Source organism: Ictalurus furcatus, chromosome 29 (assembly GCF_023375685.1).
Source record: "Ictalurus furcatus strain D&B chromosome 29, Billie_1.0, whole genome shotgun sequence".
Lineage (NCBI taxonomy): Eukaryota > Metazoa > Chordata > Actinopteri > Siluriformes > Ictaluridae > Ictalurus > Ictalurus furcatus.
In genome coordinates this window covers 4,107,975-4,120,320 of record NC_071283.1, presented here as the reverse complement: position 1 = coordinate 4,120,320, position 12,346 = coordinate 4,107,975, and the positions used below count along the sequence as shown (strand labels likewise).

The following is a 12,346-nucleotide window of genomic DNA, read 5'->3' as shown; positions in this document are numbered from 1 at the left end:
CATGGCAGCTCTGCTACCATTGGTGTGTGTGTGAATAGGTAAATGAGACACAATGTAAAGCGCTTTGGATAAAAGAGCTCTATAAGTGCAGACCATTTACCATATATATATATATATATATATATATATATATATATATATATACATACATATACACACACACACATTATATATATATATATACATATATATATATACATATATATATATATATATATATAAACATATAACACTGTGCAGATGGAAACCAAGCGAGTGTGACTCAATGCTGCCCTCCAGTGTTCAAAAGCAGAAACTTCACATCACTCGACTACAACATTTTAGCTTAAAAGAGTGAGAACTGGGGATGTAGGTTAGATACACTGATATTACAATTTCAAGATCAATCAAGATAATTCCCCAAAGTTTTATTATTTGTTTAGTGCATTATCACAAGACTGAATTACAAAACAGCACCTTAGACAGAAATTTTGTACTCTAGGTCTCAACAAAAATGAGACCTACAAATGTATTGTAGTATACGGTACGACCTATTAGTGGCACATTTCCTTACGTAACAAAAATTATACTCACTTTTGAAAATTGGAGAATTTTTAAGACCTGCAAATTGTATTTTTTCTATTTTCTTCCATGGGTGCGAGTATAATGGATTAAACAATTATTGCTGGATTGATCTGAAGACGGTTTCAAAGAAATCTACATAATCACTTGTTCTTTTTACTTTTATTTCATCAGCATGGTCAACATTACACAGACAGCACTTTACACACACACACACACAGGGTTAAACAGGTGTTGCCTCCGTTTTGCCGTTTGTGGTAACGAGCTGCACCAGAGTGCCCGATGTTGGTCTTCCCTCTCCCACTGCCCACTTGTGCAACAACCTAAAAGACAGAAGTTATTCAATTTAGCTTCAGGATCCAAGGCAGTTGAACAACATCTAAATTAGTCTAAAACTACTGTTCCAGTCTGCTATTTTTATTATCATTTAATTTTGCTTACACAGAAGTTTGTGATCATCATGACAGAGCTCTTCAAACTGAACACAAATATCATTTCAGATTGTTTTTATTCCAGAGGAATTTGGAGAGACATGAATTTAATATGTTTAATCACATGGTAGCGCTAACACATTGCACTAGTTCCACTAGATCAACGGTGATGGATTCCAGTTGCCCTAGTACCCATTCCTATCATCGTAATGTCCAGGCGAAACCTTTCGTTGCGCTGGTCACCGACTGCACCGAGATTTGCACGGAAGATGCCGAAATGTGAAAGTACGAAACGAATCTTCAGAGACTCGTTGCACCCCATGGTTTTGTATGCTTGAAGGCTTTTGTCGACCAGCTGGCCGTCGTTTTCTCTGGCCACACTAGAAGTTCTTCAAACTGCCTGTAACTGATGACAAACATTATTTCTGGCATCGGTTATTTTGGTAAACATCTGTACTGAAAAGTATTGAAAGCCTTCGCATTCCTTGTTCATTGCTTTCAGAGAGCATGACCAATTTTGCGCTCTTGGACTCAGAGTGTCATCATTGGGTTTTGAACTTCTGAGGATAAGTCAAACACTTTTCTGTTGCTTCTCAGGAGCCTCGTTAATGTAATACGTCTCTTTAATACGGCTGTCCCATTCACAATTAAAACAACAGTACTTGATGTATCCGAGCTACACTCCTAGCAGCAGTGGCACTGTTTTCAGATCATCACAGATGTTCCAGTTGTAGTTGCTGTACTGTAGGTGTTTCAATAAGACTTTTATATTTACATACGTTTCCATCAGGTGTAAGCCACAGCCAATTGGTACTGAAGGATGGAGCAAACCACATCCTTGCAGCCTTGAACCCAGTAACTCTCAGAGTAACGCTTTTGCTTTTGACAAACCCAAGTCCTTGACCAAGTCATTAACCAAGTCACAGACTGTGTTACCAGACAGTACGTGTCTTGTTTTTATGAAGGGAAGCCAGAGATAGACAGAAGTACCAGTCTGTTACTATATCATTGGGATAGCAAATAACATCGACTTCCAAATACTTCTTAGTCAAGCTCTAAGATTGACAATGCATGTTGTGCAACAAATGTGAAGAGCCTAGGTTTTGTCTTGATCACCAATTTTACAACCAAAGTACAGCTTATAAGCTTTCTAAATAAGTGCAATCATGCTCCGTCTTTGAGGTTTAAGTGTATGCGCACCACAAACGTAACAGAACCTATTGTGGCTACAAACAAACCTCCATTTTAACTACTTTATTGTAAGTGGACACTAAACGATGCAGATCAATGTGGATACAAACCGATAACAGCGTAATCATTCCCAAGAGGTGTATGTGAAAACTTTTATACCCTGCCTAACACCTGTTCGAATCCATCCTGCCCCGGGATGTCCAAGCAGAAGCATTTCCACTGCGCCCAGGCGTGTCTTTTCACTACTTGCACCGTAGGCAACGTTGAAATTAGGGATCGAAAACACTAAAATAGGCAATTTCAGAAAAATGGTATGCGACAAGAAAACTTCACGGAAATTTCCGAACTCAGCAGCACAAATATACAAGACCCAAAACTATTCCAGAAGCAAAATCTTTACTGTCCAGTGAGTACTAGTATATTATTAATATTGTTAGCCCTGATCCAGAGCAGGACCTGTTCATAAAACCTTCAAATGTTGTTCATTTTAATCAACAGGAGACAGAAAACTGAAGCACAAAGAAAGGACAACGCTGATTATTTAACACTAGAGATGATTAGTAACAGTAATCTCCCAACTAAATTGCTAGTATAGGAATGTATGCAGGTACTGACGGTCCAAAAGATACACTATGACTAAAAGGATGTGGATATTTGACTATCACCCCTATATGTCGGCCTTCCACAAACTTTTACCACATGAATGCCACAGAATGTCTTGAATCCTGAAGAATTAGGATTTCCCTTCACTGGAACTAAGTGACCCAAACCTGTTCCAGCATAACAACAATGCCCTTGTGCACAAAGCAAGATCTATAACACCACAGGTTGACTTGGAAGCTGATACTTGGGGCGTGAAAGACTCGAGTGGCCTGCACAGATCCCTGACCTCAATCCCAATTAACACCTCTGACATGAATTGGAACGCCGCCTGCGCCCCATGCCTCCTTGCCTGATATCAGTGCCTGGCTTCAGCATTCCGCAATGTTTTTACGGCTGAATGAGCTCAAGTCCCCAAGAAACTAATGAAAATCTAATGGAGAGCCTTCCCAGAAGACTGGAGGCTGTTATAGCAGCAAAGCGGGGACCGACTCCATATTAATCCCATGCCTTTGGATACACATGGGTGTTGTGGTCAGGCGTCCAAATACATTTGGCTGTATAATTAGTGGTGAGAAAAAAAAACAACTAATAATAATAATAATAATAATAATAATAAGTGAAAGATAATACAGGTTTAAAAATCTAGCATTGTTCAGGATATAAACAGGGCATACTCACTCGGCTACATACTCCAGTGGTGTCCAGGTAGTGACATCAGCATCTGGCATGAATCGCCTATTCATGGGTGTATCCAAGGTAACTCTGAAAGAAGGAAAGCAGGATAAGCTTGTATCGGCCGCTTAGAGGGAAATTATGCCATAAACCAAACATGTAACATGTTGTTTGTCCTCACAGTGAACATATGGTCATGTGTGGTATAACACTGAATAACCCAGTCACAGTACAGGAGGTGCACTACAGGTGGGAGGGGGAAAACCAAAACATTTTGGTTCAACAGTAATGTAGATACAGCAATTCTCATTGCCATTCAGGTCCTAGTCCTAGCCATTACCCTAAATCTGCCTGTGTTGTGCTGAAAAGCCTCATCACATACATCCTACTCACTCAGATTCCCATTTGTTACATTAATAAGTAAACGCAGACCGTCATATTTGTCTGCACCATCTGCATTTTAACAGAAAAAAAAAAAAGAAGAGATTTACAGAAGATGATCATGTGGTGGATTTTTAGAGGTTGGGAGGGAGGACTGGTTTGAAAAGAGTAACACAGTCAGTAGTATGAGTCATGCTTGGTATCGTTTTTATTAGTGATGCACCGATGTATCGGCCAATGAAGGAAATTTTCACGCAATTGGCCGATTGTTTAGAAACATCTGATGATCAGGGCGGATTATATCCTGTCAATCATAAGAGGGTGGGAAAACATGGATTTCGTGCTGTATGTAAAGATGATGTCTCTTGTGTGGAATGAGGACAAGACTGCAGTTTGTAATCTCTGCACTGATCAAATTTTACACCGGAAGTGAGCGGCAGTGAAGCGGGAGTTTCAGCACCGAGTCGATTTTTTTTTTTTTTTTGCTCGGACTGAATTAAAGGGCCAGTACACTGTTTAAAGATTTAAATGAAGACGAGTTGACAAAAAGTATATATATACACTGCACAGAAAAATATATTTATAGAGTAGTATATTTCATATCCAGTTAATGTTAATATATAAAAAGTTGATATTATATATGACCAGTTTGATGTTCAGTGATGAAGTAGAAATGCTTGTGTTTGTGGAGAGTGAATGTGAGACTAACAGGAGGGGTTTTTTTTTTAGATTTCAGTCAATGTTAATATCAATTAATAACATTCAATAAGTTCAGAAATCTTACTTTAATCTTCAGAATTTAGTTTATGTGTTAATTTTAACTACAGTTCATTATTTGGAATCATTTGGAGTCAGATATTTACTTAATACAATGAACACATGAATTTCATCTTTGTCTGAGCTTGTCTCGGTCATTAATTATAGGTTGGCAGAGGGAGAAACTCACTTCACTACGTTTCTTAGCCTCTTTTTCTACTGCATGGATCGATATTTACAACTCTAGCACTGACTCAAAAACGACCTGATTGCATTAAGGGTCACATAGGTGAAAGTTGTGTATTCTAGACATCAGTGAAGGCAAATGTGGTCCCTTAAAATGCCCTAGTTTCTGAGGACCTTAAACCATAAACATAAGCAAAAAATTTGAGCTGAACATGCAGGCCTTCCGATCAATTAAATATGGATTAATGCCACCATTACATTAACATATAGAATTTTGCAAAATGTCCAATGACTACGTCATTCCAGATCAGTCTCTTGAACGGGATAAATACTGTGTTGGCGATATGAATGACTCTAATTTGTCTTTATCAATAGAAGAACCAACAAAATTGAAATTCATTCCAGCTATTCAAAGTGTTAAAAGATTTTTTTTTGTTGCTACATTTGTTTTTTTTGGATGAGCTTTTCACATAATTCACATCAAAGTGGTGAATAGAAACCCACTAATTAAAGTTTAAACAGTATTTACTCACGGCAGGATGGCTACGGCGGCAGCTCCAGCAGGAAGACCACTCTTGTCGCCACCCAGACTCTGACACAGCTGATGTACCGCAGCCTTAGCCATGCCGTAGCCAATCATTCCTATAGAGAGAACGCAAGGATGAAAAGAAGCCAGAGCAAAAGAGCAAACCAATATGTTATTTTATAGCCTCTCTTTGATATGTCATTTAATAAGCATTTATCAATGGAAGATTCAAGATGGTCTTTATAATGAGTCTTTATTGGTCACTTTCACAGTGAAATTCTTTTCTTTGCATACCCCAGTATGTTAGGAAGTTGGGGTCAGAGTGCAGGGTCAGACATGATACAGCGTCCCTGGAGCAGAGAGGGTTAAGGGCCTTGCTCAAGGGCCCAACAGTGGCAGCCTGGCCGCGCTGGAGCTTGAACCCCCAACCTTCCGATCAGTAACCCAGAGCCTTAACCGCCAAGCCACCACTGCCCCATATACACACAGTCCCCTCTGATAGTACTGGAACAGCAAGGCCAATTCTGTTGTTCTTGATATACACTGAAAACATTTGGATTTAAGATGAAAAGATGAATATGAGATATGAAATCAGAACTTCAGCTTTAATTTGCTGATATTTATTTCTCGATGTGTTAAACATCTTAGAACATGGCACCTTAGTGGCGGACCACCAAGTAAATAATACTTAAAGGAGACCTATTTTAAGCCTTTTTACAAGATGTGTGCAGCTCACTCATGGGAGGATCTATACTAATAGGGCAGAGTACCTGGGCGGGGCTTGTTCCAACATGACATCACTTTAGGCCGAAAATGAAAACGGCTCACTTTGAGACACTGTTTATGATTTATTGGGAATACATTTTATATATATATATATATATATATATATATATATATATATATATATATATATATATATATATATATATATATATATAGGAGTGGGTGGATTTTTACCATTGTAGAGTTGCTATGTACACACTCTACACAGATTTATGTTCAAACACATTTAAAAGTGAATTTTTATTCTTCAGTCTATATTAAAAAAAAATAAATAAAGAATTGTCCTTGCCATTCCAATACTCTCAGAGGGGACTGTACCTAACTGTGATTTAATCAGAACTAAAAGCAAAAGGTCCTATTTTTGGTCTCAACAAAACTGTATTGGGCATGTCAGATTGCCAAGGAGACAACGGTTTCCTGTTTCACAAAAGTACACAAAAACACGCAAAGAATTACAGAACAGAGCTTCCACAGTGCTTTTGTTTTTACATGAGTCATTTTTACATTGTGACACAGTACTTGGTACCGAAAGCAGAAAAATAAGGTGTCCTCCCCTTCTGCTAGTTTAAAAATCTTCACTGATCGACTGAGCAGGGCATCGCAACAACACGCAGAAGCAGCCGCATAACGTTTCTGTTCTTTCATTTATCGGACTACTATCATGCAGTGTGAGCAGATTATTAACCATTTAGGACCGTGTGTTTTGCTCATCAAGATCAGAATAACCTTTGTTGTATTTTTTATCTCTTTATAGTGTCATAGAATGCAGAGGCTAGCAATGGGGCAGCTAAAAACATTGCTTATTGAATGCTAACTACATCAGATCCCTTTTCATATGCTAATGTGCTTCAAGCCATGTAGCCACAGCACTGGTTTACATCTATGGATCTGAGCTACATTTGTTTATACAGGTGACCTTGTCTCCTCTGATGGTCACTGGCATCAGAATACTACCACAGTTGGATGAATGGCTCCTGTGTGCCTCCACGAAAGAGCTAGACCACACAACCCTCCTCTCTCACATTGGGTTGTTCAGACTCACAGTGTGCTGCAAATATCACCAGTATCAGTGTGTGTTGAGGATAATTGGACAGATGATGGCAGCCATGTCAGTGATCCCAGTAGAACTGTGAGTACATGAGCTTGTTAGTGAGTCCCAAATGTCAACGATTGTAAAAGGTTTGTCTTAGTAAAAGAAGCCCAAGCATTAGCTTGCTGGTGTTGCAGGGCATTCCTGACAGAAGGAGTCCGGCTGGGAAATTCAACTTTTATTTGTCACACACACACAAATCACCCACAGTACGACGTGTAGTGAAATGCTTTTTACAACTGTCCGTGATATTAAACAGAATTTACGTTGACCGTATATCAAGTATTAGAAGTCAAGCATCTCTCTCTCGATCTGCCTTGAGTGGAATCTGCTCAGGTAGCCTAACCATGACTGGCCTCAGTTAGAGCAATTCTTCTGCTGGGCTGTACAATGGTGTGACTGACGCACAGTCAAGAATTGTACATATGTCTAGGGGAAATGGTATTACACTGGAGTTGGGAACCCCAATCTGGTAGCGATGTGTCAGGTGGACCTGTTTGCCAGTCCCAGGTCAACACATCACTGGTGTTCACCAGTGTTCTCCCTTGTCGAAGCAAAGCCCACAGGACAAAATAACAAAAGAATTCCCTCTGGAAATTTGTCCGGTCACAACGACATCAAACTCTTCATTATGACTTCCAAATCCACAAAACTGCAAAGGAGCCAATCCTGGAAAACTGCTGCAAGGTAAGTAAGTACACTTACATCTGGATGCAATGGCTCCACTGATAGACAGCTCTCAAAGACATAAGTTGGTCATCTGGATACTTCCAAAACAACATTTCTCAGGCCTTGTGGTTGATGTAAAACACTAACGTGGTGAGGTAGGTCCTCACTACCATGTGTAACCTTCTCAAGGGGTTATAAAAAATATCATACAGATAGCCGCACAGCTTTTCAGAAAGCAGATGTGATACTGAGGTTTGCTTGTTTGTGTTACAGTAAACCAGATCAGCATTTTATATGACTTAGTTGCATTCTGTACAAAAAAAGCAACGCTGCCTAAAATGACCAACAACAGCAGCATTTTATTTTTATTCTCAATTTTCAGTCCAGTATTATGGGTTCTGTTTTGGTAAAAAAAAACATCCATAGTGATCAGGTCTTCATCACTAGGTTTGTACCTGGGGTCGGCCCAAGTGCAGCTTTGGCTCCTGTCAGTGTGAGAAGTCCCCCCTCTTTCAAGTGTTTGGTTGCTAGGTGACTGGAAATGGTGGATGTCCACACACTCTGCTTCCAAGTCAAGTCAGAGTTCTTATACAAGGCTTAAAAAAGAGAGAGAGAGAGAGAGAGAGAGAGAGAGAGAGAGAGAGAGAGAGAGAGGTAAAGAGTCAACGCAGCTACTTTACAATGCTTAACAGTACAGCAGTTGAACAATGTTGCATTTGAATATGGTCACTCCTAGATTTACATAAATAAATAAATAAGTAAATAAATAAATAAGTGTCTGTTCTGTTCTCACTTTTGGCCTTCGCACTTCCTCCTGCCCAGCCTCCAGCCACGCACAAAATGGCATCAACCTTTTTATCTCCCAGCAGCTCACCTATGTCTGTTGTAACCTGTAGGAAGGATCCAATTTGAGTGCAGAATACTTGTAGCTATGTATATAGCTTGTTCTATAAGCCCCAGATAACCATAAGGCCCAGTGAGAATCTGGATACCTCCTGAATAATATCCAGTGAATATTTTTATTCCATCTTTCCCAAGTGCTCGGAGGTGACCGCTACACTCACACCACTGGGAAATGCAACGCTAACCCTGCAGACTCTGTGCACGACGCCCATCTCTAGACCATGCTGATAACGTTCATCACATCGAGTGGCGACTCAGTGGGCCAGTCTCTGCTTCAACACGAGAATCTTGTGTGCAGATGAACATATGAGACTCTGTGACAGATCAACAGTTGGTCTGAGGATCAGTCTAAAAAAGTACCGTATGGTGAAAACCGGCACAGCAAAGAATATCCTGCAGGCTCAAGTCTGCAAGGTCAATAGACTGATTTACAAGGTTGGGTGATATGATCTCGGGCAGTGTTACATCAGGAGACGTATTGTGCTTGTGTTCTCGTTCTCTCTCTCTCTCTCTCTCTCTCTCCCCTTGTTTCGCTCTCACAGATCACGCCGCCTTAATTGGACGTTCTGACGTTCTGCACGGGGATCGGAGAAGAGAAGACAGCGTGTCTTTTAAAAGAAAGAAGGACGTTATGTCGGGAGAGGAATGCGGATGTGTGGTGTGTCTGTGATTGAGTAATGCATGTTTTCTTGGTGCTTGAGTGAACTTGCTGATTGTTTATACTGTGTACGAGTGAAAGAAGCGAGCAATTGAAGTGTTCCTGTCGTGGTGTTTAGGTAGGCTATCGTGTTGTCCCATTCCCCTGACTTGCCTTATATGTTGCGGCTGACTGTACGCCTTATTTGTATATATTACCACCTATTGTAAATATGTCTTTTCTTGGGATCACGAAAGCTGTAGGGGTTGGGTGCCGTTCATTTTGAGTCGGTCTTTTGTTCTCTGTTTTTGAATCAGCTAGGGAGTTAGGTTAAGACTCTGGATTTTATTTTGAAGTACCTTTTCTGTTGTTAGGTTATTTAAATTGATACGGGACAAGATAGCGCATGTTTTGTTTTTTAGTTCGGCCTTGCCCAGCCCTGAAGAGATTTGATTCTGTTGATTCTATTTTGCGATTATTTACTTCTTGCCACCATTAAATTGGCAAAGAGATCAAAGAGTTGAACGAAACGTGTGTCGACCTCATTATTATGAATATTAGTTATGTTATTACTTTTTATGTTACACCTCGACCCTAGACCAGAGTCGTAACAGGCAGATATCTCAGATTCAACCCCAAAGTCGTCTTGCCACCAAAGCATACAAGGCAAGCATCCTGCATAGGCTCATAAAAAGGGGTCTAAAGGGACTCCAGCACAAGGGGGCGGACTCTTGCAGGTCTCCTCATCCCTTTTAAAAAGGAAGTAATAAGTGAGAGATGCCATCCGTGGGGCTGTGACGTGCTACAGTGGCTGCGAAATACATCTTTAGCATAGATGCTGTCTAGCATTTCCTGTTGAAAAGTTAGCATCTTGGAAATCATGGAATGCACTAGCACTAGCTTAGTTCACACTAAACGATTTTAAGCCTGAGCAATCGGCGCTCGCCAATCAGCAGTCAATCGTTTTGTATGAACTACTCAACGATGCACCAAACAGGCTCGCCGACACATCCACGACGCCAGACAGATATTTGGCATGCTGAATATCTGGAGCTGTCGGGTGACTCCACATCCTGTGGTGTGAAAAGTGTCGCCACTGGCAGTGATTGTGGAGACGAGCTACAGGCAATGAGAGAGCGAGGCATGGGGTGAGGTCACCGTGAGGAAGAGAAACCCACAAAACCTATGGCAGAAGCATAAAGGGAAGAAGCTGTACAACTTTCTTTGTCTTTTCCTTCAATCGCCAACAAATCTCATTTCAAGCTGCATAAGCCCTGCACGGACCGCCGGTTTGGACTAGCAACCAACTTCCTGTTTACACTGGTATGCGCAGTATGTACGAATGGTCATGTGACGCGTGTTTTCGGTCGTGTAGTGTGGACGGAGATCGTTTCTGAAACACAGCGGAAATGCCACTGTGGACGAGGATCGTTGTCATTTTAAAATGAAAACACACTAGTGTAAACGGGGCCTGAGTCGTTGTCAGATCGTGTCGTGTGTGACCCCTGGTCACAGAGCAATCATGTAGTGTGAACACCACAACGACTTCAAGACTCCCGATTACAAGAGAGCAAGTCGTGTAGCGTGAACAGCACAGCGATCTGCCCACATTGAAAGTCATGTAGTGTGAACTAGGCTTTAGGAGACTTTTTAGCGAAAGGCTTTTTCTGCCACACCATTTTCCAGCAATGTTCAACTACAAGTGTAGATGGGGGAAAAAAAAAGCTGGACCTGCACCTCCAACTGTGGTCACAAGCTGCTAAGAAAACAACTCGGCATTGTGTATATTTTGGTCCACCTTGTACGAGGAAAGAAGACAAGAGAGGCAAAGATTCCAGACTTTGCTGGAAGCTCTCGGGCCTCGGCATGCATGCACATGGAGGTACCCTGGTGACTCTCACTGCTCCTAGTGGTTAGGAGAGATAAAACCAAACTAAGTTTAAAAAAAAAAAAAGAAAAGAAAAAAAGGAAAAAAAAAGTCTGTTCTAATTGCAGGTTTTTGTAACGTAAAATGCAACCAAGATAAATCATGTCAGATCTTTTTCCATATTTAATGTGATTATAGCAATCAACAAAATCCAAGTAAAAAACATTTAGAAACGTTCTAGGGGGAGAAAAGGAAAAAAGGAAAAAAGAAAAACTTACAACATAGTACCTACTACAAAAGGCCCATTTTATAACAGGGCATGAGACTGGTCTTAGAATTAACCAATCACATTCAAACTCATGCTCAGAAGTAATTATCGTACACCTCTCGTCATTTGAACCCCAAATAAAGATCAGATGTTTCTGTAGGATTTTCTTGACATCATGTTGGTTTCACGATGCATGGACACTGGACATGCAGCTTTTCTCCTACTTTTCTCCTTACTTTGTTAGCTTGCTCGTTAAAGGAGTCTGTCATCTGAACAGTTATGTTGGAATCAGCCTCTTCATTTGCATTGAGGTCAATGCAGGCAACCCACTGGTGAAAAAAAGAGAAGATCTCAATGAATCATGGGTGGGAAGAGATCAGATAGCCAGTGAGTGTAGATATAATGTGGGTGAATCTCAACTGACAGTTGAATGCATTACATTGAACATGCAATCATGTAACAAATTAAGACTACCATGAGGTTTAATAAACAGTCGTGTTAACCTTCTGTAGGGCCTGTGATTAAAGTTTAACAGCTCACTTCCTGATTACAGTCCAGGAGCACGCGTGTTACAGAGGTCTGATCTACTCACCCAGTTTTTAGATCTGAAATACTCAACACATTTCGAGCCCAGAGCTCCTTTCCCTCCATAAATAATAACTCTACGAGCCTCAACAGCTGCCATTACGTATTAACCTGACTTTCCGGTGTATATTCCAAATAATAAGCGCAAAAGATACAAATGCGCTTGCAGTGTTGATGTGCAATTAAAAGTCTCTATCGCCCCCTAGGGCATGGAGGGCATGGAGTGCATTACAT

The 12,346-nt window shown here is 40.6% G+C and overlaps 1 protein-coding gene across 1 annotated transcript; it reads right to left on the bottom strand.

Moving 5' to 3' along the window:
* Positions 1 to 422: 422 nt before the first annotated feature.
* Positions 423 to 12,318, bottom strand: qdprb.1 (quinoid dihydropteridine reductase b, tandem duplicate 1). The gene is made up of 7 exons (XM_053619237.1): positions 12,120 to 12,318; positions 11,764 to 11,856; positions 8,646 to 8,742; positions 8,308 to 8,448; positions 5,315 to 5,423; positions 3,465 to 3,548; positions 423 to 884 (listed from the first exon to the last, which is right to left on the bottom strand). Exons 1-7 carry the CDS (start codon positions 12,210 to 12,212, stop codon positions 785 to 787), a joined length of 717 nt encoding a protein of 238 aa, XP_053475212.1. The 5' UTR covers positions 12,213 to 12,318; the 3' UTR covers positions 423 to 784.
* Positions 12,319 to 12,346: the final 28 nt, after the last annotated feature.